At 36.1% G+C, this 27,958-nt stretch overlaps 1 protein-coding gene across 1 annotated transcript in view; it reads right to left on the bottom strand.

Moving 5' to 3' along the window:
* The window catches only part of LOC150105706 (medium-chain acyl-CoA ligase ACSF2, mitochondrial-like), a 140,853-nt gene that overhangs the window by 53,752 nt on the left and 59,143 nt on the right, over positions 1-27,958 (bottom strand). Inside the window, exon 6 of the mRNA XM_090395023.1 lies at positions 8,704-8,795. Within this exon, the coding sequence (XP_090251149.1) occupies positions 8,704-8,795 (92 nt within the window). The remainder of the gene's footprint in view (positions 1-8,703; positions 8,796-27,958) is intronic.

The raw sequence follows: 27,958 nt of genomic DNA, 5'->3' as shown, positions 1-27,958 counted from the left end.
AGAGTAACTCTCATCTTCTACCCACCAAACTCTGTAGTTTGCATGCCCTCAATCTATCTTCATAAACACTGTTGAGTTGTGATATCGTTTATGTTATATGCCTCTGTACCCAGAGCCATTAGGGTATATGCTGTTAGCCTTAGGCAAGCATCATCTTTCTTTCCTTAAATTTAAGAAAACAATGTAAAATTAAAAACAAAAAAAAGTCTTCTTATGGTTCAGATACATTTCAGCTGGTGTTTGCCACTCTCCAAACTAGCCGCTTCTAGGCACTGCCTTAATTGCTTAGTGGGTTACAATGGCCTGTCTATACCTTTAGACAGCGATATTGTAACTGAGGTTAATTATTCTCTTCAGATTTGGAATGACGAGGGCTTCATTGGAATCACCAGTTTTATTTCTACTGGTCAAAGTCCTTTGTATTTCTCTGCATTACCTTCACCAGTGGCATTTTTTTGAATGATATGTGTGGCTGGTGTGTGAATAATGGATCTTCCACTATGAATCCTCTGATTCCATGGGAATACCTACATAATTATAATAAATCCACATAAAATCCTTTCTCCTTGATACTTCAGCCATTAGGAAAAAGAAAACCAGGACATCCTCTTAAAAGATTCAACGATGACTTCTAAGGGCAGAACAGGCCACGCTAGGCCTAAATTCTTGATATGCATGATGATGATGACTTCAGCATGTCTATTCAGTGTTGAGTTATGATCAGGCCTCTTTCCAAAAGAGGCCTGATCATAACTCAACGTTAAGGTCCTCCTCTGATGTGGAGGACCTCAAAGTTAAGGTCCTCCACATCATTGCCATAATCTGATGTGATGTCTTCACAACTAGTGCAATGTGACAACTGAACTTCAGATCGTTGTCAGCTACAACTCCAAGATCTCTTATCTCATTCCTCCAAAATTTTCCTGCCAAGTGTATACTTTGCATTCTGTTGTTTCCTACTATATTTTCATGATTTCCTATTATATATTTCCTACTATGTTTTCAATGAAAGTCTGGCTGCGGGAAAGGTGCCCATGGAATGGAAGGAAGGTAAGATAGTACCACTGCATAAGGGCGGTAGCAGACTGGAAGTGTAATTATAGGCTAGTTTGTGTGTCATCGGTAGTTGTTAAGATCTTGGAGAAAGTAGTGAGGGACCGGGCAACATTGGGCAGATGAAGGTAATGTTATCTGTGAGAGTCAACATGGATTTGTGAAGGGGCGCTCTTGTTTTAGCAGTATGCTAGCCTTTTATAATAAAGTTACAGGAGCATTAGATGAGGGAAAGGCATATACTGCCATTTTCTTAGACTTAGTGAAGGCATTTGACAGGGTGCCACATGATAAGCTGATATTTAAGTTGCAGCACATGGGTCTGGATGTCAGATTGGTCAACTGGATTCAGGATTGGCTGTCTGATAGGTATCAGAGAGTTGTGTATGGTGGGGCAGTTTCAAGGAAGCAGAGGGTTACAAGTGGGGTCCCACAGGGCTCAACTACTGGGACCTATATTGTTTAACCTTTATATCAGTGACATTGTCAATGGATTGCAAGGAGATATTCAGTTGTTTGCAGATGATGCGAAGCTGGGAAGGATTATTAGTAATAGTGCAGATTACAGTGCAGAATAGCACTGTAAGAGGATTTGAATAAGCTAGATAAATGGGCAAATGAATGGGGGTGTTGGTTTTATGCAGCAAAATGTAAGGTCTTGAAGTTTGGGAAACATCGATGGAATGCTGCATACTGTTGTGTCCCATTTTATGATTCTTATTCTATCTAGTAATTTCCTCTTATCTATGTTCTTCTATTATCTACGCACGAGATATCACCAAAATTTTTACTAATGCTTAAGTTATTTCTCCCCTTAGTACCCCTAATATTTGTATTTATACTGCACCTTTTGGGATATTTAGTTTGAGATATTATATACAAAAACAAGGAGAAAGAACTCAAATATGTCTGAAAGTGAAACAATGTTGTAGTCGTGACACTTTATCTCGTTTCTTAACATTAATTTCCCGCATGATTAGGTTCGTATTTTTCAAGTGGTGCATTGGACAGCAACTTCAGACAACTCTTTTATCATTTGAACAAAGGTTTATTAAATTCCTTAACATGGTACAATTCAATTTCTGTGATTACTCAATTTAATGCTAAACTAAATACCTACAAACTAACATTAGCTTATTACAAGTAATTAGGCTATGATCCTATAATGAGTATTACGATCATGCCGCCATAACAATTCACCACATAAATTCACTTGACATGGACAAATAAGATTAATTCACACTATTTAACTATTCAAACTTAAGTAGATTAACTAAACCATTTACTGCACTAACACATAACTAGTATTACGATCATGCCGCCATACATATTCAACACGTAAATTCATTTGACATGAACAAATAAGATTAATTCACACTATTTAACTATTCAAACATAAGTAGATTAACTAAATCCTTTTCTGCACTAACACACAACTATGACATTTTAACTTTCCTATACATTACAACAGACATGCAACATTCTCAGGACACTTAATTATTCACATAACACTAGCCAGCTTACTTCTAATATATTCTGTCAGATACTAAAGTCCTAGCATAAATTTTCCTTGGTCACTTCAACAGTTCCGTATTAGAATAATGATACTTATCACAGACAAATTTTAGTTAACATTAGATATATTTTACAGTACCTTTCTTTCTTGGGATTTTCATATGGACCTTTACCTTCTTCTGATTGAACTATTTTGATATAACCTCACCGATAATCTGCTTCTCCTACGTTCCTTTTGGAATTGAATTAGGCTTACGCTGGCTTAACTTTTCGTAACTCCGAACACACTTTGGATCATCTATATATCGGCTGTGCAACTCGCCACGTGGACGTCGATTCCTTTACTTCTTTTCCCTTCTCATAGTTGTCACTGAAGTCGAAACAGAAAGAAATATGCATTCTTTTCCTCGACTATATGGCATTCTTCGCTTCTCACATAGGAAATACGGAACCGAAATTCCGCTCACTTTCGTTTCCGTGTTGTGATGAGGAGATATGACCCCTATCTGGCCACTCAGGAAAACACAGTGAAATCCCTACGAAAGAGCTTGCAAAGGACTCTCCTGGAATAGAATCAAAACCAAAACCAAAAACGCCTCATGGGGGGGGGGGTTCCAACCCTTTTATACCTGTTCTCCTAACGGCACTTTTTCTAACTTCTTTTCTCCGCCCCCTACTTGTTTTTCTTTCACTGACCAATTAGGGTGGCGTTTTTCTGCCAAACGTCCTTTGATCGGCGAGCCCATAACGAAGTCTCAATCCGGGAATCGGCCCTGAGTGATAGTCTGTTGTTTTCCTTTGCTAGCCTCTACTTTAATCCCCTTTCCAAAATTTTTCTATGAACTTACTTAATAACTTAATCTCTAGCCTCTCACATACCATCTCTTGTGACTAATCCTTTTCTGTCTTATTTATTTAACTTTTCTCATTTAAATCATATCACAATATTAATATATTCTTTCTTTTGTTAGTTAGTTTAACTAAAACCTTTATTTTTTTTATATATTTTATTGGATGCAAGAATCTTTCTTTTCCTTTTAATTCAACTATTATTTTTTTATGCAGGGTTCTAATTTATTTTATTTATTCTTCATGTTACACCATGATAGCTGAGAGTTCTATATTCTTAGATATCAGGTATAACAATACTCTATGGGAGGAGTTATACTGGAGGGAGTAGGGGAGACAAGAGATCTAGTGTTGATGATTGATAGAAACCTGAAGTTTAGGGGACATATTGCAAAGGTGGTGAAGGTAACACAAAGTATTACTGCAATTATGAGAAGGACACTGACCTGCAGAGATAAGAGGGTTATTATTCCGTTGTATAAGACTCTGATCAGACCACACTTAGACCTACTGTTCTCAGATTTGGTCCCCAGGATTTGAAGGGGATAAATTAACTGTGGAAAGGGTACAATGTTAATTATGAGGATTGGCTGAGGGAATGTGGACTGCAGAGTTTGGTGGATAGAAGGAGAGGTGATATGATTGAGACTTTTAAACTGCTGAAAGGTGGTTACAGGGTTGACACTGGGTGAGTTCTTTCGCTTGGTTGAACAGCGGGAAGGGGTGATGACAAGAGGCCATCCCTGGAAGATACAAAAAGAAACCGTGAGCAAGAGGGTGAGGAATGGTTTCTTTGCATGGAGGGTGGCTGAACCATGGAATGCATTGCCTGATGGAGTGGTGAGAGCGAGAACGGTCAATGAGTTTAAGGAGTGGTATGATAGACGTTGTGTTTCTTGGGGGGGGGACCCCCCTCGATGATAGATTGATAGATTGTGTTTCTTAGGAGGGACCTCCCACGAAGAGTCTTTTGACTCCATTGAGGCCTGAATAATAATAATAATAATAATAATAATATTTCAAAACCTAACACTTTGAAACATTGAATTGACAGTTCCATGCTGTTGCTCACCTCATGCAATCTATTCAAGTCCAGTAAAGCCTCAACATCTGCTTTATTTTTCATCACAATCCCCTGTTTTTCATCATCTGCAGACAGTTTTAGATCACCAGTTAAACCGATCTCAATATCATTAATATACAAATTAAATAACGATGAATCCAAAATTGACCACCGAGGGACACCATTAGAGACTTTCCTCTTTTGAGATACCGTCCTCCATTACACAACTTGCTGATACCTATCTGATAGGTTAGTGAGTTGGATAGATGAATGGCTATCATCCAATACATCTGCAAAATCTAAGTATACCACTGTATAATGCATCTCCCTTGTATAATATATTTGTCACCTTGTTATAGTACATAAATAAGAAGAATATCACTGTTATCAAAAACATTTTGGTATCCTATCTCTAATGAACCTTTCCAATATCTTAACTCCAGATATACAGATCGGCCTATAATTTTTTTGCCCTAGCCTTATCACCACCTTTGTGAAGTGGAACAATTTTGCTTTCCTTCCGCTCCTTTGGGACGCGCTGTTGAAAGACTCTTGTCAAACAGAAAGGCCAAGGCTGATGCTAACTCCTTGGAATATTCCCTTAAAATACATGGTAATGTGTCATCAAGTCCTATTACCCTTATTGACATCTAGTTTACTTAACTCCTCATATATCTCTTTGCTTACCCACCATTAAGCCTTCCCGCATTTCATTCTCTACACTTGAGCTTCTGATTTAACACTGAGATTGAAACACCTTGATGAACTTCTCGCTGAATACCTGGACTACGTTCTCTACAGCAGTTACCAATCTTCCACTCATCCAATAACATCATCTTACCATAATCATTCTTCCTCCTCATTCACCAGATGACAGCTTGAGTCCCCCCTATGAACAAATTTTTGCAATTTGGTTTTATCTCTAGCCATTTTTGTCATATCTCTCTCTCTGAAGCTCAATAATTGTAACCTTTCCTTCACCTTCAAAGGCTGTAGCCAAGTTCTTTCTGGTCTGCCTCTTGATTGTCATCCTCCAATGATTCCATTCAAGACTATATTTGGCTTGGAAAGGACATTCTCTGGGATGTCCAAACCATCTTAATCACTGTTCAAGAATTAAAACACAAATTAAACTTTTCTATAGTTTAATTTGTGTTTGATTTACTTGTTTGTTTTGTGTTCTGACTAGTATGCCTTATTTTTCTCAAGCATTTCATTTGAAATGCTCTCATTTTCTGTATTTATTTCTGATTGGGTGTCTTGGCTGCATATATTGCTGTAGGTATAATAATGGGTTTATAGAGTTTTAGTTAGAGGCTTTTTGAAAACCTATTATTTTTCCATATTTTGTTTAATCTATTATATTAGATCCTCCTTTTTTAAGCCAGTATTTTACTTTTTCTGTGTTGTTGAGGTTGAGGGTAATGAGACTGCCAAGTAAACTTCTTTACTTATTCAAGCATATTACAACCCCCAAATCAAAATAGTTTTATTATTACATGACACCTCCAGGGAGTCCAAAGACTCATCGAGGGAGGGCACCTACTCTACAGCTCTCTTGTCTCCACCAACTACAACAACGCCATCTACCACCCACCACTAGCATTTCCACAGACAATCACAAACATCAATGCCCAAGGTGGGATTCGAGCCCACAGCCTTTTGGCTGGAGAGCAGATACGCTAACCACTCAGCCAACCAGGCTGGCCTGGTTGGCTGACCAAAATAGAAAAAAAAAGTCTCCAAAATACTTAGGCCTAACCCTAGATACTGAAGTGAGATTTTTTTACAACTCATATTACAAATATATCCAATAAAGCTCTTAAAAAGCTTAATAGGAGCCTGTGTAGCTCAGTGGATGTGGCGTTTGCATACCACGGCGCTTGGCCGCACGAAGGAAGACTTGGTTTCGAGTCTAGTCAGCGACTAGACGAAATTGTTCTAAGCCTTTTTTCGACCGGTTCCCGAGTTGGTCAATCTCTGGCATGGGCAAGCGGGTTTTTTCTCCCGGAAACTCGGGTTTTTCGTCCTGTAAACTCAAGAAAATCGATCGTAGAACCCACATTATTTCAGACATTAAATATATTGTGTTAGGGTTAGGGACCACGAGATGGCCGTCTCTCTTTACTGTGTACCGCTTAATTAGTGATAGCCTTGGGCAGTGGCGCACTCAGGATTTAATCTTGGAGGGGGCCGAGCACTCAGGATTTAACCTTTGGGGGGGGGGCGAGTTGAGTAGACGTTTTGCGAATACACACTACACATCGCATACGACCTACAACTGAGCATCTGCAGTGATCGCTAATTCATAAGTAGCACACAACATAAATAAAAAAAATGAATTTTAATTAGGAAAAGATTTTTGGAAATTTTTCTAGTGTTTTTTCCTTTTCTTTGGGGGGTGCCCGAGCCCCTTGCCCCCCCCCCCCCATGGGTGCGCCACTGGCCTTGGGCCATCTATCTCTGATTGGTACCAGTGGAGATTGAACTGCCCACTCAGTCTCCAAAAGTTAGATAGGGCTAAATGGCCTCGCCTACTCCCCGTATACGGGAATAAAAAGGTGTTAGCTGATTTTTTTTTTTTAAAGCTTAATATCATCAAAAGGCTTTGTGGAACAAAGTGGGGTGCAAAACCGAAGACACTCAAAACTACATATACGACACTCATATGACCCACTATGGAATATGCCTCATCAATCTGGGCTCCAGCTTCTGCTAGCTAAAAATAAAAACTTGACAGAGTACAATCAAGAGTAGCAAAAATTATCATAGGTGCAGTCTCATCCACAAATAATTTAAAAGCTCAACAAGAGCGTGGGTTTCATATACTACAAGATAGAAGAAAACTCTCCACAGTTAAATTCACTAACAGAATCAGGATCCACCAACAGGATCACATCTTACTCAGGATTTTCGATGCCTGAACAAGAAAATCTAGACTAAAGAGATCATCTACATTATAATATGATCATGAAATTAGAAAACAGACTGACTTAGAGCACCTATCCATTGAAATAAGCAAAGAGCCATTCTTTTCCTATTCTACCAAAAAACATAATGATAAACTTAAATCTCCTTGAACGTTGTTCAAAAAAGGATTCACAGCAAGAAAATAAAAGAAAAGGACTTGACAGTATACATCACTTAAACAATCCAAACCATGTCATTGCCTACATTGATGATCATCTGATGAAGCACTCAACCAAGGAGGTTCAGGGATTTTTCTAACTCTACCTGGAGGTGAGGAAATGCAAATCAACACCACAGCTGGCATAGCTTCAAACTTCACTTGTGAATTAATAGCCATACAAAAAAAAAGCTCTCAAATTCTATCTCTCAAATCCAGTAATAAACATTACAGAAGGAATGACCATCTACAGTGACTCAAAATCTGCACTTGAGGCATTAAAAAATGGAAAAACAAATTTCACACAGGAAATTCATGAACTACTAACTACCTTAAATTTGAAAAATAAGAACTGTACTCTGCAATGGATACCAGCTCATGTAAATATTGAAGGCAATGAAAGAGCAGATAGACTAGCCAAAGAAGCAAGATACTTACCTCAAAAATTACACCCACTACCACTAACTGATGCTAACGCTGTCGCCAAAATAAGACTAGTAAAACAAACTATCAAGAAGAAGAATGAAATCAGTGAAATTAATGAAAATAGAGAAAATAACCACAGTCATCACCAGACTAAGGATGGAACATTTTAAAGACATGAAAATTCAGCCAGATGGTAGTAGGAGCTATGAAACATGCAAAAACTGTCCAGGAGTTGAACTTGTCCATATTTATTCTTGTCCAGCAATTGCTGCTGCTCTACAGAAAATTGACAATAACCCTAGAGAAAAGCTCTACTCCATCAAAGTTCAACAGATTGCCAAAGCAGTTCTACAGATCCAGAGTCATATCTAGAAGCTCTTCAATGGACTCGACGACAACAACAACATTCGAGTGTATGATTTTCTAAATTTATCGAATTTTTTCCTAATCTCTTCTTCTTTCTACTTGCCACATATTGAAAAAAACTCATGAGGGGTTTTTCTTGGCTTGATTTGCTAATTTCTGCTCGTACTGCACTTTTGCTGTCTTTACCAACTGATCCACTCTCCTCATCTTATGTGAGTGGGAGGGTCATACAAAACATTAACAAAAAAAACAAAACAAAACAAAAAAAAACAGGATATACAATTCAACACTAAAGGATACTTACCCCTTATCAGGCTACTAAGGTCATATTTCTTTAAGCTTGGATGGGTAAGTATGTCTATATACATTGTAGGCGTACCATATAGAACTGTACACCTAAAATTTAAATATTACTGATTATTATACAAGTTTAAATTATACAGAACAAATATTACCATGTACTCTTACTATAGCAAACAAATAAAAAAAAGTCCCAACCAAAGACTTCATTATTGTCAGTTCTATTTTCTGAGAAATTTACAATAATAAGCATTCCTTCTACAAGTTTACTCTAGTGGCTGTATAATGAAGAAACAGATAGATCCCGATTCTTCATTCCGTTTTATAAGTAGCAGCTCGCAATACCATTTCCTATTTGGAAATCCTAAGATAATATTCATAAAATTTTAACAATTAATACTAGTGATTAATATCAATTATTAATTTGTGATTAATATTGATTAATGCTTACTAACTTTCTTCATCATTATCATCAAATTACCGATCAAAATACCAAGTGCACCTGGATCAAAATACCTACCCTTTGGTAGGTATTTTGATCAGGGCAACTTGAAGATATCCTAACTTCCTATTCAAAATTTTCTTCTGAATTTATATATTATCCATAAGAACTTCACTATTGTCAGATTTTATATTTCAGTCTTCTAAGGCATTTCTTATCAATCCACTTAGATCTTGGTGAAACTCTGGGTTTTTTCTTGCCATTCTGACAACAAACACTTATTTTGCCAAACTATCCTCTCCCATTATGTTTAAGTAATCATAACACCTTACATTAGCTCTATTCACACATTCTTGAATGCAAAGTACCTTCTTAATATTCTCATTCTTATGATTTTGGCATTGATGCCGTCTGTTCATTCTCCTAATTTTTCACAACTCTCACATTTGTGGTTTCCTGTCTTTCATCAACTATTTTCTAGTTTTGAGGAAAACTTGTGCCATAGTATCACAAATTATCTACATGCAAACACAAGAAACATTATTTATTAAATATACTGCCAAATATTTAAGTTTGAAAATAACAAACTATCATCAGTGGCCTGAGCAACATTTTTTACAAGATAGAATGCAAATAATTGAATTATTCAAAATAGCACAAGCTGCATGAGTTAAATCGCTAACAGCATTATGCTTCACTGAACAAAAGGTTAATCATAAAAGCGATTATAAAATAATTATATAATTTATGTTATCATTCCCCCCAAAAAAATTAATGTGTTATTCAGATCAAACTTTCCCATATTTTTAATAAAGATAGGCAGTCATTCTGATTAAGTTAGGGGGTGAAGTAAAGCCTCGGCACTCTCTTTGAATAGGTGCTCGAATTTATACCCACATCTGTGTAGAAGGTGAGTTCTACACTGTGGTCTGCCTTTATTCTGTCTAGTGCCAATTCCAGACTTATTGGATTTGTTCTGCAGAATATAAGATTGATGTTCCTGTATTATTTTTTCTATTGAATGTCCAGTTTGTCCAAAGCTGGCAGTCACATGAACTTGATATACAACTGGAAGAGACACAGTTGAGAGTTTATCTTTAGATGATGGGAAATACGTGGATAGCTTATTAATGGCAATATAAGTAGCTACTAAATCATATTTCCTCAGAATTCTTGAAATAGGCTCTGAAATGCCAGCAACAGTGGTGGTCGGTGAAAATTTTAAGTGAAGGTGCTGCATATACAAAATAAAAAAAAAATATTTTTTTTCCCTAATCAATAACTAATTTATTAATAAATAAATTTACATATTAAAAAATTGCTTTATTAAAAATATTTCATCCTCACCACGAACACGCACCAATAATAAAAGTTTCGTATTTCACAGAAATAGCGGACGCAAGCATACAATTTATCTGTAAGCGACACTGCCCAAACGAGCAGTATTGGAATCACTCGTAACGTGCAATGACAAGCACAAATGAATATCAGAGAGTCTAGCTGCAATTGGCCGAACACAATAATTCTGACATACTGCATTAGATCGCAGTTCATTTGTTTCATGTAACGATAATTAAGAAAATATAATTCTTTTCATGTTTTCAACAGTGACGCTCATCATAATTCAGCCCTGTATCTATAATAAATAAATAATTATATGTTATTTTAACAAAATAAAATAAGATTTACAAAAAATAGTTCACCCTCACTACGAACACACACCAGTAATAAAAGTTTCATATCTCACAGAAATAACATGCTCGAGCATACGATTTATCTGTAAGCGACACTGCCCAAATGATCAGTGTCGGAATCACTTGTAACATGCAATCACAAGCGCAAACGAATATTGGCGAGTCTAGCTGGCCGAACGCACACAAATGCACTTGTAATCATTTGTTTCGTAATCTAAAGCGTTAACCAAATGATTCCAATTATTAACTATTTAATCAATGTCAAAACATAAGCTGTAACTTTTAACATTTTGTATTGCATTTATATAATGTAAACATTGTTATTATTTATAAATGCAAACAATTTAATTTTTTCATTTTTTCCTTGGGAGTGCTGCAGTGTCGCAGTGCTTATGTACGAGCCGCCACTGGCCAGGGATGATTTGTCTTTTTCAATTTCCATAGTGAATTTGATATGAGGGTGTAACGTATTGATTTTAGCTAAAAAAAAAGTTGGTAAGGAATCTAAATTGTGAGGACACACAGCAAAAATGTTCTCTATATATCTAATCCAAAATGAAGGTTGAGGACTTATAGATGAAAAAAAGGATGTCTTCTAAATGGTCTAAATAAAAGTTGGCTAAAGCAGGGGAGAGTGGACTTACTGTTGCAGTTCCTTCTACCTGGTTGTAGAATTTGTTTTGACACAAGAAATATCCGGCATGCATCACGAATTCGAATAGTTTTACTATATCTTCTGGAAAATATCAGTTAGTAGTTGTAAAGTCTCTTTGAGAGATACATTTGTGAATAGAGATCCTACATCAAAAATCACCATAAGATCAGTAGGTTGTGTGGAGACATTTTTTAATTTGTCTAAGAAATCTGACGAGTTCTTTTATAAAAGAACAAGAATTGTCTATTATGTTATTTCAATAGGTTTGCTAAACATTTAGCTATGCAGTAAGTAGGTGAATTGATACAGTCCACAATCAGACAGAGAGGAATGTCTTTCTTATGGATCTTAGGTAGACTATAAAACCTAGGAGTTCTTGCAAATTGTGTTTTTAACTTTTCTATGATTTTGCATCTAAACTTATAACTTCTTCTAGAAGGGAATTTAATTTCTTAAGTTGTCTGTTAGTGGGGTTTGATCCAGCTCTTTGTAGATTGAGTGATCTCATAGTAAAAGAGAGAATTTTTCTTTTATAGTTTGAGGAATTCATAACTACTGTAGCTTTTCCTTTGTCTGCTTTGGTGATAACAAGGTGACTGTTGCATCTTAGAGAGTGTAGAGCTTTCTTTTTAGAAGGAGATATGTTCAATGGAGGAAGCTTCACTTTAAATAGGATGGATGAAACTTCTAAGTGGAGATTATTAGCCTTTTCACTGGAGAGGTGGAATAAGTTTCGTTCTATATTAGAAAGGAAATCTAAATGTGGTATCATTTTTGGAACTACGGCAAATTCATATTCTTTTGAAAGAATAAGTGTTTCGCTATAAGTTAAAGGGCGTTCGGACATGTTGATAACCCAATTCTCTGAAACATGGAGGCTTGATTTGTTTAGCAAGAAGAATATTGAATTTATGGTTTAAATGTTGATTTTTTTATTAAACAAACATTGCAGAGAGAGCGTTTATCCACATTAAGAACTATGTAGGAAAGTTGTAGGTCTGGGTCTAAGCTTAAGTAGATGATCTCCAGACTTTGAAGTAGATGAAGGTCTGGAGATCAGTAACAAGACGAATAGTAATGGCAAGATCTCGTTTAGCTGCTCTGGGTTGATTGTGGACTAAAGACAAGCTGATCTTCCTGTAGATAGTATGAGCACCAGGTGATTTAGTTTTCCTTATTTTAGTGAAGTTTTGAATAATATGAAGGTCGCAGCATTTTTTTAAAAGAGTAATTCTTGCTCTCAGCAGATAGTTTACCAAGTTTACGGGTCTTTTTGGTAAAGCTTTCCCTGTGAAGGAATTGAATTCTAGTTTTGAGGGAAACTTGTGCCATAGTATCATAAATTATCTACACATAAACACAAGAAACATTATTTATTAAATATACTGCCAAATATTTCAGTTTGAAAATAACAAACTATCATCAGTGGCCTGAACAACATTTTTTACAAGTTAGAATACAAATAATTGAATTATTCAAAATAGTACGAACCATGTGATGTTAAATCACTAATAGTGTTATGCTTCACTAAAGAAAAGGATAATCATAAGTGATTATAAAATAATTATATAATTTATATTATCATCTAAAAAAAATTAATCTGTTATTTGGATCAAACTTTCCCATATCTTTTGACAAGGATAGGCAGTCATTCTGATTCAAGTTAGGGTAGCGAAGTAAGGCCTCAGCACTCTCTTTGAATAGGCGTTCAAATTTATACCGACATCTGTGTAGAAGGCAAGTTTTAGACCAGAGAATGTTGTGGTCGGCCTGCCATTAATATTGATCTTCTTACTGATCTCCGGACTTTCATATACTCAAACTTAGACCCACAACTTTCCTACATAGTTCTTAATGTGGGTAAATGCTCTCTGCAACATTCATTTAATAAACAAAATTGACATTTAAACTGTAAATTCCTTGTTGCTAGACAAATCAAGCCTCTCCATGTTCCAGAGAATTGGGTTATCAATGTCTGGACGCCCCTTAACTTATAGCGAAACACTTATTCTTTCAAAAGGACATGAATTTGCTGTAGTTCCAAATAAGATACATTTAGATTTCCTCTCTAACATAGAATGAAATTTATTTCACCTCTCCAGTGAAAAGGCTAATAATCTCTGCTTAGAAGTTTCATCCATCCTACTTAAAGTCAAGCTTCCTCCATTGAACATATCTCCTTCTAAAAAGAAAGCTCTACACTCTCTAAGATGCAACAGTCACCTTGTTATCACCAAAGCAGACAAAGGAAAAGCTACAGTAATGAATTCCTCAAACTATAAAAAAAAAAAATTCTCTCTTCTACTATGAGATCACTCAACCTACAAAGAGCTGGATCAAACCCCACTAACAGACAACTTAAGAAATTAAATTCCCTTCTAGACGAAGTTATATGTTTAAGATGTGGACACAATAAAAAAGTTAAAAACACATTTTGCAAGAACTCCTAGGTTTTATGGTCTACCTAAGACCCATGTGTCCGATTGTGGACTGTATTGATTCACCTACTTATCGCATGGCCAAATATTTAGCAAACCTATTGAAATCACATATAGGCAATTCTGGTTATTTTATTAAAAAGCTCATCAGATGTCTTAGGCAAATTAAAAAATGTCTCCACACAACATACTGATCTTATGGTGAGCTTTGATATAGAATCTCTATTCACAAACATACCTCTCAAAGAGACTTTACAACTACTTACTGATATTTTCCCACAAGATATAGTAAAACTATTTGAATTCCAGATATTTCTTGTGTCAAAACAAATTCTACAACCAGGTAGAAGGAACTGCAATGGAAAGTCCACTCTCTCTTGCTTTAGCCAACTTTTATTTAGAGCATTTAGAAGATGTCCTTTTTTCATTCATAAACCCTCAACCTTCATTATGGATTAGATATCCAGATGGCATTTTTGCTGTGTGATCTCATAATTTAGATTCCTTATCAACTTTTTTAGCTAAAATCAATATGTTACACCCTCGTATCAAATTCACTATGGAAATTGAAAAAGATAACAACTTATCATTTTTAGACATTATTCTCACCCGCTTACCATCAGGTGATTTAACAACATCAGTTTATAGAAAACCCACTTTTACTGTACGATACATTCTCCAACAGTCTGCACATCATCCTTCTCAAAAGACATGAATCATAAAATGTTTAATTCTAAGAGCTAGAACTAATTGTTCAGCTAGCCATCAGTTACAGATAGAACACTCTCCACCATTAGCAAGTATATGAAACTAAATGGCTTCTCCGAAAGAACTACACAATGTGTTTTTGACTCCCACAAACTGAACCAAAATAACAAAGAATCAGAAGCATCAGAAGATGAATCCATAACCAAAGTAAACACTCTGCCTACAATTGGGGAGAGTGATCATGTGGTTATGTTCTGGAAAGTTGCCAACCATGTGGCGTTCTCTGTCAAGAAGGGGTTTATGTTCAATTATAAAGCTAGTGATTATGAGAAACTCAGGAGTCATCTTGGAATAGTGCCATGACTTGAGAAGCTACAAGGAAAGAATGTCAGTAGTGTATGGCAAGTGGTCAGAGATTGCTTGAGGGTAGCAGTATCAAACTGCATACCCAAGGTCAGGAGGATAAACCAATTTGGAATTAAGTGGATGAGTAGGGATATAAAGAAGGAGCTGAAAAGAAAGAAAACATTGCAGAGAAAATATAAAGAAAAAAGTGATCAGCATACGCATGAGTAGTACATAGTGAAAGCAAGAAGGGTGACTAGTATGATAAGGAAGACTAAAATCAGACTATGAGGGAGAATTAGCCAAACAGGCCAAAGTAAACCCAATAGAGTTTTTTCATTATGTAGCAAGTAAGAGTAAAAATGACTATGGTAGAATGACTTTAAACAATGCCTGTGGTAGGAAGGTGACTGAACGAAAAGAAATAGTTGAGTTGCTGAGTGATCATTTGCAAAGGTGTATCATCCAGGTGGGGATTTTACATTGCTGATGTTAGAGAGAGAGAGAGAGATGCATATCAACATTGAAGTAGATGAACAAGAGGTGTTCAGCATATTATAAAAAATATGAATGTAAACACAGCAGTGGGAAGGGATGGCATATCAGCCTGTGTACTACGTGAATATGCAAGAGAATTGGTACTGCCTCTGATGAAGATGTTCAATCTAAGTCTCAGCTCTGATAGGGTTCTAAAGGAGTGGAAAGAGGGCAGAGTTCTTTTCGTTTTTTCAACCATATCGCAAAAGCCCTCTATGTGACCATTACTATAAAAATAATTTTTTTTTTTTACATAAAAAAGCATTACATATTGTATGTAACTTACCAGAAAATAAAGTGCTCAGCTTGAGATTAACACACTTATGATTTTTAATGTGCTTTCCTGGCAGAAAACGAAGACAATGTTTAACAGTAATTAACACTTTATATGGTAAACAATTGATGTATATGCATGCTAAAGGGTATTTGCCCTAATATAAATTCGCTACTTATCACTACATGTACGATACGAACAGACATAAATTTAATAAAGATAAAATTTGATTTTTAAGTCGCTTGGTGAATAATATAAGAAAAGATAAAGGATCACTGCAGTTTGCAGACCATGTTTTTATCGAAACTGCATTGTATAAGTACCGCGTTATATGAGGGTTACCTGTATTCTCTTAGAGCACATGCTAACTGTAACTTATTATTATTATTGTTATGATGATGATCCAGCCCTCCATGGAGTCAAAAGACTCATTGTGGTAAGAAAAAGAAACTTTCCGTCAAGCCAGAGCCGAACCAGTGACCTATGGATAATAGTAATAAATCTCTACAGTCCACCACTCTGCCAACTCTGCTATCGATGAACATGACTTTGGATGGATTTTTTTTTTTTTTTTTTTCATTGACTGCCTCTAATGTTTTGAATCCACCATGAAGTTCTGATTTTTTATCTTTGCAGACTACATGCTTCTCTGATGGAATCTTTTTTTTTTCCAGAGTTTTCCACTGAATCTCCAATGATTGGTTCTTTTTTTCATATTTTTCATTCTTTCTTGAATACTATTTGTGTATTTGAGCCTATAGGTAACCTCTGAAAGCTGCTTGATATTGATTCTTTTTGAAACTTTCTTGCACACTCTTCTTTTCAATATGATATTCAGTTTTATCATGCTCAAAACTAAATGATGATCACTTTTGATTTCAAATCCCCTCAGTACTCTTATGTTCTGAACTAGTATGAAAACATTAATATCAACAATAACACAGTCATAATAAGATGTCTCAATAGACATCTTATTTCTTTTGTCTTCTCTTCATGTGAATTTATGCACATCTTTATACTGGAACACAGTATTAGTAATAACTTTCCATGTCCTAAACTGAAATTCAGCGGGTACTTAAACAGTATTTATTATCTTTGCTCTTTTTCTATCTTTTCTGTGTATCTCCTATTCATTTCTTCCTCTGCTGTTTAGATCTCCAACAAGACCAATTTTTCCTTTCTTCTTTGTGTCAGCTAATGAAAATATTCCTGCATTTTTAAACTGAAACTTTATGTTGGAATATAGGCAGAAATGTCTCATTATCCAATTCCCATTCTGGTGTTTTCCCACATCACTCTACTTCCTTGTGTTTATTGATGGATACTATGGCTACTCCTTCCTTTATCTGATTGTTATTGGTTATTTAGAAGAATCTCACCTTTTTTGTCTGTTTTTTTTTTTTTTTTTGCAGTAACACCAATTATGATTACCTGATACTTCTCCAATTTTTCAGGTTCCACTCCTTTTGTGTTAACTTTTCTTACTGTAATGGTGCCAATCTTGAATTCTGCTGATGGTGGAGTTTGTTCTGGTAGCTGCATTTTCCCTGGTTTACCAATAAAAACATCACTGTGGGGAGGAGGGAGGGGAGGGGCACACAGATATTCTTCATTTAATTTCTGGTATTGCGACCATGGATTTAAATATAAAACAAGTTTATAATAAACAGCATAACCCTTCAAGTTTCAGTAGTCAGACTTACACCATCAGGGATATAAAACTAATATAAAAGATTTTAAAAAAAATACTTTGTAATTGTTGGAACAATACTAGTTGTTGCTGTTACATTTTGTTAGATTTTTGATGAAACCAGATCCAAACTTGGTATAGGGAAACCTTGGTTTTTATTACATTTATATATATTGATCATAATTGTTTTACAGAAAAGTTTAAAAACAATTATGATCAATATATGGCATTTCTGTTTCTTGCCAAACTACTTGGTGACCTGTGTTTGTTATGTGGAAGGCTAATCCTGATTAGTGCTGTCATCTTTAGTCAAAACCTTTTGTGTTTGGTCATACATATCTCTCCAGACTGGCATGTCTGGCCTATATAGCAAATGCCACAAGAACAGTGGATTTTGTAACTCCTGGTTTTTTTCATGGGAGGATGTGTGGCGGATTTAGTGAACATAAAAACTTCAAAATCTTATACATTGGCAAAAAAAAGCCACTTTGACATTGTATTCACGAAGAAACATTGTGACTTTGTAACATTCTTGATGTTAAAGTAAAGTGATTGCATAATTGAAATATTGGTTATTTAAAGGAGCTAGCAGAGGCATATCAAAAATTATTTTAATCGTCTTTGGTTTGTATTCATTGAAGGCAAGAGTATGCCTCAGGTAGCACAGTTCTTCACTACTTTTTCTGATTTACTGGAAATATTGTAAGCTCTATCTTGTAATGTTTCAATAGTCTCTATCTTTGTAATAGATAGTGGTGTGAAGTGGCATGTAAAAATCTTCCAGTTGTGATAGGTTTTGTGTATACTGAAAACATCAGTCTTTTTTCTTCATTTAATTTGAGAAGAATGTCAAGGAATGGTAATTTTTCTTCCAGTTCAAGAGTAAATTTTATTTTGTTGGGCACAAGGTGTTCAGATAATATTTAAACTGAGTTAATTCATCTATTATTCCTGATCAAATAACGAAAATGATCCATTTTCGTTATTTGCATTCAATTTTTTAGTTTTTTTATAATAATTTTCAGTAGTGTTCTTTTCAAAGTTCTCCATAAAGAGATTTGCTAGGGCTGGTGATGGGGGGGGGGGGGAACAAAACCTATAGCAAATTCATCTGTGCAATGTTTGATTAGTCTGTGCAATCTGCTGAGCTAATTCCCAAATTGCCACCTATCCCATTCAGTTAATCCAGGTAGACAGCCACCAATGGAGTGCACCACGAGATGGTAAAGCTTAGACATTAGTTCTCCACAGACCTTAAAAGGTTATTATTATCATTTCACCTCCATGGAGTCAGAGACTCATCGTGGGAAGCACACAATTGCCCACAATGCTCATCCAACTATGCCTTAAACTGACTGAATGTGTCTACATTCACAACACACTCAGGCAAAGCATCCTCTTACCAACCACTCTCCATGCAAAGAACCTGCTTCTCACTCCTCTCACCTGCCTTATACAGTTTCCAGCAATGGACTCTTGTTCTACCTCCTCCTCCTCCTCCTTCTTCTTCTGCAGCTTGTCCCACTTAAGTAGGGGTTGCTATTTGTAGTCAGTCTCCTCCACAACCTCCTGTCTTGGGCTGTAACCACATCCAAGTTCTTCATTCTCAAGTCCTCCACCATCTCCCTCCATCTCTTCTTTGGCCGCCCACACTTCCTCCTCCTTCCCCTGCACATCCATCTGCATGATCTTTCTTCCCACATACTCGTCCCTCCTCCTCATCACATGATCAAACCATCTCAACCTTGCCTCCTGTATCTTTGCTCCTAAGTTCGTAACTTTCGCCGTTCCCCTTACATAGTCATTTTTCAGACGATCCTTTCTGATCACACCGCACATCCACCTAAGCATTCTCATCTCTGCTACCTCCATCCTGCTGATGTTATTTTTCCTCTGGGCCACAGTTTGTAGCATATGTCATGGCAGGTCTCACTACTGTCCTGTAGATTTTGTCTTTTAGATTGATTGGCACCCTCTTATTGCATAGCACTCCAGCCATCTCTCTCTCTCTCTCCAGTTCCTCCATCCTGCTTGTATCCTGCATCCTACTGCCTTCTCAGCCTCAACATCTTCTTTCATTGTTGAACCTAAGTATCTAAAGTCACTGACCTTCCTGATGACAATTCCTTCCAGCTCCATATCTGTCTCCTGGCTGCCATCCACTTTGCAACATATATACACTCTCTGTTACTTCTGCTCAGTCTCATACCTCTCTCTTCCAGTACTTTCCTCCAACTTTCCAGTTTAGCTGCCACTTCTCTTGATTCTGTGCACAGCACGATGTCATCTGCATACAACATAGTCCAAGGCGCATCTTCTCTCACCTCCTCCGTCACCACCTCCATCACAATATTAAACAGGAATGGACTTAATGTTGACCCTTGATTCAAGCCAACTGTCACTGGAAAAGAGCCTGACATATTTCTCTGGTACCTTCTTCTCCCTCAGACACCTGAAGACTTCTTGCCTTGGCACTCTTTCATATGCTTTCTCCAGATCAATAAATACCAGATGTAGCTCCGTTGCTTCTCTCAAAACTTTTCCATCATCTGCCATAACCCAAAGATAGCATCTGTCATCGATCAAGCAGGCATGAAGCCAAATTGCTCCTTTGCAATCTCCACCTCCTTCCTCAGTCTTCCATCAAGTCCTCCCCCCCCCTCCCATTCTATGAAAAATCTCTTCCATGTCAAACTGATAACAGCCCCTGACTAGCTTATATGTCTAAATCATATTCTCCTCTTTTTCCTATTCATGAGGCTATGCAACTTACATTCTCACAATCTGTCCTCATACTCCTCCACATTCCAAAGACCACTGATCGTTATTGTGAATCTTCTCTGAATCCTTTCCAATATATCATCATGAAACCCGGTGACCAAATCTGTGCACAATAATCCATATGAGGCCTGATCAAGGCCTTATTAACATATAATAAGTAATAAGTAAGTATATAAATTCTTGGTATCTTTAATTTATAGTATAAATAAGTGGAAAAACTTCCAACAACTATCACTTATCCAGAGTATTTTAATAAGGTGTGACACCTTTTGGCTACTAGCATATGAAAATATGACTCTTACAATTCTTCTGCCTTAGTAGCATCTCTAGGTCTGGTTCCCACTGATGAGACCTCAAATAAAGGTTGAAACTGTTCTGTGTAGTGACAATTCCCATAATGCATAGCATTATACATGCCTGCAAGGAGATGTGCTTTACATTATGGGATATTAAGGCAAGTGATGTGAAGTCATTAGCTTCTATATATGAGTTGCCTCAGTCCTGAAAATACTTCAGGCACTAAAGTATTTCAGTACCTCTCACTAACTTTGTTTGCTTACACTTGGATAAAGGACTAAACTAAGTATACAATTTCTTAGTATCTTTAATTTGTAGTTCTTTTGATATGCAGCAAGTAAAAGAAAGAATGTTTATGGCAGAATGATTTTAATGAATGCCACTGGTAGGGAGGAAACTGTATCAGTTGAGATAGTAGAATTACTAAGCGAACACTTTGTAAAAGTGTATCATCTAGGTGGTGATATTGCAGGAACAAGAGAGAAAAAGGCTTTTATGGGAACTGAGGTAAATGAAATGGAGGTGCATAGCATATTACAGAACCTTAATGTGAATACAGCTGTGGGATTGGATGGTATACTAGCTCAAGTTTTATATGAAGTTGTGAGGGAACTGTCAGTGCCCTTGACCATATTGTTTAATCTAAGTCTCAACTCTGGGTTAGTCCCGAGAGGGTGGAAAGAGGGGGGGGAGAATAGTTCCATTGCATAAAGGAGGCTCCAAGACTTGTAATGTATCAAATTACTGAACAATCAGGAATTGTCAAAGTGCTGGAGAAGTTGGTCAAGAGCAAAATACAGGAATGGATAGATGGAAATGGGATATTGTATGGAGGGCAACATGGTTTTGTGAAGAGCAGGTCATGCCTCAGTAACTTGCTCACAGTTTATAATACAGTGACAGATGAGTTGGATAAAGGTACTGGGTTTACAGTGATACTGCTAGACTTTGCAAAAGCCTTTGACAGGATACCACACGGAATTCTAATAAGTAAATTTCAGCACATGGGGATGGATATAGGGTTGGTGAGATGAATAGGAGGGTGGTTAATGGAGAGATATCAGAGGGTAGGAGTAGAGTCCAAAAGAAGGCCTGTGACTAGTAGCATGCCACATGATTCTATTCTTGGACCGCTACTGTTTAATTTGTACACTAACAATATAGGAAAGGAGCTGAGAGGAACTGTTCAGTTGTTTGCCAATGATGCTAAGTTGGATAGAGCAATAGTTAATACAGATGATATCAAAATTTTGCAGGTTGATTTGGTTAGATTGGCAGACTGGGCAAAGAAGAATGGATATCAGTTTAATGTGGCAAAGTGTAAGGTTATGCTTTTTGGGATGAAAAGATTACAAGCTGAATCTTGATAAGATCCCATCTTGACAGCAGTGCACAGATATGGGCGCTACGGTCCAGAGGTAAGTGACCAAAATGGTAGCAGGAATGACCCTTATGAGAACAGGTTGAGAATTGCAGGCTACAGAAACTGGTTGATAGGTGGTAAAGGGATGATATGATTGAGACATACAAATTACTGAGGAGTTTTTACAAGATTAATTCAGAGGAAAGTTTTCAGAACAAGTTGGTGGTGGGAGAACTAGGGATCTTATCAAGATTCGATGAAGAGGAATAATAACCTTTAAGATTGTCTCTATGGAATGAACTTTATAAGAACAGGTTGAGATTGGCAGGCTACAGAAACTGGTTGATGGTGGAAAAGGGGTGATATGATTGAGAAATACAAATCGCTGATGAGTTTTTACAATATTAATTTAGAGGAAAGTTTTCAGAACAAGTTGTGGTGGGAGAACTAGGACTATCCATGGAAACTGAGTAAGAGTGTAGTTAGAAAGGGTGTTAGAACTAGGTGTTTTGCTTGGAGAGTAGTGAATGAATGAAATAGGTTGCCAAAGTCTGTTGTGGGTGCATGACTGTGAATGAGTCCAAAGCAAAGTATGATACATACTGTGCAAATGTTGGATAGTTCTTGATGTTTAGGGCCTCTCTCTCTCTTTCTCTCTCTCAATGAGGCTAATGATTCCTTGGAGTAGCCCATAATAATAATAATAATAATTAAAAGGACACTGAATAAAAAAAACAAGATGAGAAAATTCAACTAAAATTTTATAATGTAATGGCTTTTATAATGTAAAATACGAGCTGCAGAAATTAGATTTTTAAGAGAAATTAAAGGATGTGCAAAATTGGACCATATAAAAAATGAAGACATCAGAATAAATTTTAGTTTACTATTACTAAAATTTTTTTTTTTTTTTACTATTACTAAATTTTTATTTTTATTTATTTATTTATTTTTTTTTTTTTAGTAATAGTAAACTAAAGTTTTTATTCAAACACGGTAGTTGTCTCCATAATTTCCAAAAATGCATTCGGATCACCGTGCAAGCCTAAAAGAAAGGAACATCAGAATAAAGCTAGATATTTATAATGCAAATGAAAAGATCAAGAAATATAGAGAGAAATGGATAGAACATCTATTTAGTGATGGAACGATGATATTGACTACAAAAAAGATGGATAAATATAGACTAGAGAGAGAGAGAGGTGGGGGAAGACCAGTGAAGCTGGAACAGGCAAATACCTCCTTGAAGAGAATAAGATGTCATTACCATATCAGTTAAACAACAATGGTCCCAAAACAGATCCCTAAGGCACTCCACTAGTTACATTTCTCTTTTGGGATACCACTTCTCCATAAACAACCTGCTGATACCATATCTGACAGCCAATCAGATATCAAATTCACTAGTCTGTTATCTAATCCCATCTGTTTCAATTTAGCTATCAGCTTGTCATGTGGTAGTCTTTCAAAGGCTATCAGAGGCCTTTGAAAAATCCTAGTACACCACTGTATATGCATTTCCCTTATCCAATCATTTGTTACCTTGTAGTAATACATAAGCAGATTGTTAAAGCACGATCTCCACCTAACAAACCTATGATGACCATCATAAAGAATACTGCTATTATCAACCCATTTCTGAATCCAAGTCCTCACCAACCTCTAACACCTTATAGCCTCAGTCTTATTCCATCCCCTTTATGAAGTGCAACAATTTTTTCCACATTCCATTCCTTTGGGACTTACCCGGTTGCAAAACTCATGTTTAGCAAGTGTGCCAAAGGTGCCATTAATTCCCTAGAGCATTTCTTCAAGACACATGAGGATGTATTGTCAAGTTCCACTGCCTTATTAACATCAAGTTTACTTAATTCCTCATGTAACTCCTGCTCATTTACCACCAGTTTCAGCTCCACCATACCCCTCCACACTACAGCTTCTCATGAGATGATGTGTTCATAATGACAAAATACACTGATACACTGGTCATTGAATACTATATCCTCCTGATTAGTTACCAATATGCCAGTGTCATCCTCCCATAGTCATTTTTACTTCTACTTGCCACATATCAAAAAAAACTCATTAGGATTTTTCTGAGCTTGATTGGCAATTTCTTCTCATACTACACTTTTGCTGTTTTTATGAAATGAGTCATTTTCCCAGCATGCTCTTTGTACTCTTTATGCAACTGATCATTACCAACATTCATCTTGTGTTGCCTCCACAGTGACTTCCAGATTTCATGCTTAATTTCTTCATTCATACATTTTAATCCAACTTGATTTAGCCTTTTCACCATTGGAATATACTCAGACAACGTTGCTATTAAATAGCTCTTGATCTATGCTCAAGCAGCATCTGTGTGCTTCCCACTCAACTCTTTCCACATTATAGCTCCCAGTTATCTCTTAAGCTTTTCATGATCACCAGTTTCTGGTGAAACTTGTAGTTTCACATATATCCCTTTTTCACAGACGTTCTCATATGACTGGCTACAACCTAGGTGATCACTTCATGGTACATATAAATTACATACACTACTACACTATACATATACTATATATAATATAGAGTATATACAGGGTGTTCGGGATAAATTTGACATATTTATAATTAATTATATTTTTCCGTAAGTTACATGTATTAACACACACTTCTCTTCATTTAAAAGTTTGGACCCTTCTTCATTCATATACAAGATGTCAGAAAGGATGGATAGCTGGAACCCACCTGAATCATGGAAGAGAATAACTTGTATCATGATGATTCGTGCCCGCCATCAAAATAAGGATATTACGACTGCTGCCCAATGCTCCCTGAATACAGTAAAAACAATCAGGCATGAACTAGAGACTTGCAATGGTGACTACGAGGATGTAGCAAGAAGAAAGATCCCTAGCAGACGATCTGATTGCGTTCGTACAGCAGAATTCCTCGCAAATCTGCAGGAACAGGTGTTGAAGAACCCTGGCATTGGAATTCGGGCTTTGTTCGTGGAGTTGCTAACTGTAGTCAAGCCCTGGATAACAAGGGTAGCCAATGGTAGGCCGTATGTATGGCAGCAGGATTCGGCCCCTTGCCACACCTCTGGGAAAAGTCAAAAATGGTTGTCTGAAAATTTCTACGACTTCACCAGTCCAAATGTTTGGCCTCCAAACTCCCCAGACCTTAACCCCATGGATTATTTTGTATGGGGCGCAGTTGAAAAAGACACCAATCGCACTTCCAGTAATACAAAAGCCCAGTTAATGGATAAAATTAAAACAGTTTTTGCGGCCCTTCCCAGGGAGACTGTAGCATCAGCTTGTTCGAGGTTCCGAAGCAGAATTGAAGCTGTGATCGATGCTAATGGTGGTTATTTTGAGTAAATCTTGTTGATAGTATTGTAATTAACTCTGCCTGTAATGTTTTTTTGTCAATTCATTAAATTTAATAGATACAAAGAAGATTTTCTTTTTCCTTACGAAACTGTCAAATTTATCCCGAACACCCTGTATATATATATCAGAATATTATTATATACTATATATAATAATACTCTGACACATAAATACAATACTCTTTTTTCAACAGTTGTTTTACTTATTCACATACTGATATTGTGAAAGATTACCATTACTGCTAATGGCTATGAGACCATCAACAGCAATTTGCTCTTGATGTTAATGATTTGCTCTTTGTTCTGATGTTAATGTTATATAAATTTTGCTTTCTTGCATTGAATTTTACACTAATATTCAATAAGTAATTATTACTATTAATAGCAAATATGTGCTTTGGAGTTTGTGGTCTGTCTGATTCTCATAGAAGCATCCAATTATTTTATTTTTTTCACCTCTGCACCACACCAATACAAACACTTCTGTATTCCTTCCTGGATTTTGTTTTTCTCTTTGTTTCTAAAAGAAATCTGAGCAGTATCAGTAAGTTAGCCATACAGTATTTCTAATAATTAGCAATGCCTACTTTATGTAATACATCAGGGGTGTTCAACCCGTTGATCGTGATCGACCGGTGTGCGATTTTTGATCAATCTCTTGTGTATTCCTCCTTACTTACAAATTTAATTAAAACTGAAAACATAATATTTTATTTATCATTATTTTGTATTATTTTTAATTTGCTTTAAGTGTATTGCTATTGTTTATTTATTTTTCGTTAAAATTGTCAAATCAGTAATTTTCTTATAAGTCTGGGTAAACGAATTAATTTGGATCAGTGGAAGTCAAACAGCGAGCCGAGTGAATACAATTATAAGCAAAGTGTGAAAACTCATAGCTTAAATATTCCAAAGCACATTACAAGTCCCATGTGAATATTGTAAAAAAAATAAACTTTGTCTTAGATATAGTTTGTATTAGATGTTTTTGTAAATAACTCTTTTGAAGCTAACTGTATATACTGCTTTAATAAGAATATATTAGTGTTAAAAACAGTGTTAATGTTTTTAACACTCTAACATATTAAAAGAGTGTTAATGTTTTTGTCACCGAAGCTGTACATGGTGGCATTAGAAAGATTGTTATTGAAATTTGTATGTATGAGAAAGGCTTGCAAGCTCTTAGTGTAAACATCTCCGAAGTCAGTCAGAAATAGTTCAAACAATTTTCTGATGGCCAGCAACTTACAATCAAAAGAAAGCGGAGAAGAACAAAAGACATGCCGAACTTGAAACTTAAGATGAAAGACTCATACCAATTCTTTGGGGGTTGCCAAACTTCATGCGAGATCTCAGAGGAGGCCTAATTAAAAGGGACTGAAGCAAGCAGAAGGGGTCCCGGTTCCAGAATTGCTGTCAGAGAGGAGGCTGCCCAGTCCAGAGTCACCGTCAGAGAGAGAGAGAGAGAGAGACTGCCCAGATCCACATTGCTTGAGAGAGGAGTTTCCTGCTTCCAGAAAGGAGCTTCTTGGTTCGAGACGTCGCTAGAGAGAGGCTACTTCTAGGCTGCGGACAAGGTTTCAAATTGCCGAAAGGAAGAGTTCCAATTGCCGGAGAAAAGTTTCCAGGCCAGGTTAATGTCGGACATTCATCAGTGTGTTGCATCTTCATTACAATTTGATGAATCAAATAGCTTCATTGATATTGCTCAGTTAATGGTATTTATTTGCATGGTATTTCAAGATTATTCAAGTAAAGAAGAACATTTGAAAATTATACCATTATTGGGAAGGACTAGGGGGGAAAGACATTTTTTCGGCATTTGATGAATTTGTGAAACACAAACTTCAGCTTTTTAAACTTGTGTCTATTACTACTTTTTAAACTTGTGTCTATTACTACTACTGAATACCTATCATTGCAGGAGGTGCTCCTGCAATGATAGGTAATAAATCAGCCTTCATTTCATTATGTAAAAATGATGACAAATATCCAGATTTTTTAACGTACCACTGTATTATTCACCAATAAGTACTGTGTAGTAAAAGATTAAACACAAAAGATGTTTTGGATATTACATTTAAAATTGTAAATTCTGTTCGAGGAAAAGCCCTGCAACAGCGGTTATTTAAATTACAGGCAGATGATGATAGGGAACTTCTGTTGTATAATAATGTTCACTGGCTCAGCAGAAGTCAAGTCAATTTTTAGAAAGATTTCTTGCATTAATTAAAGATATAAAAAATTTTCTTCATGAAAAAGGAGATATTTATCCACAATTGAGTGATAAAAGATGGTTGTTACACTTATCATTTTGTAGATTTCTGTACAAAATTAAGTAATTTAAAATTAGAGTTACAAGGAAGAGATAAAAATTTAATTGACATGTTAAGTTCAATAAAACCTTTCCAACAATACTTACTTTTATTAAAGAAAAATGTAAATGACTGCGAATTTAGACATCTCCCATATTTATTAAAATTTTTTGAACAAAATCAAAAAATGCTTCGCTATGATTTAAAAGAATTTATTTGTGAAATAGAATTAATCGAGGAAGAAATAAATTCAAGATTTAAAGATTTTAATAAAACCGAAATGATTGTATCTTTTATCAATAATCCATTTCAAGAAAACTTGAACATCACAGAAATTT

This window comes from Typopeltis vanoorti, chromosome 6 (assembly GCF_054136105.1).
Source record: "Typopeltis vanoorti isolate ZY-2024b chromosome 6, IOZ_Tvanoo_1.0, whole genome shotgun sequence".
Lineage (NCBI taxonomy): Eukaryota > Metazoa > Arthropoda > Arachnida > Uropygi > Thelyphonidae > Typopeltis > Typopeltis vanoorti.
This window is presented reverse-complemented; position numbering and strand designations above follow the sequence as displayed.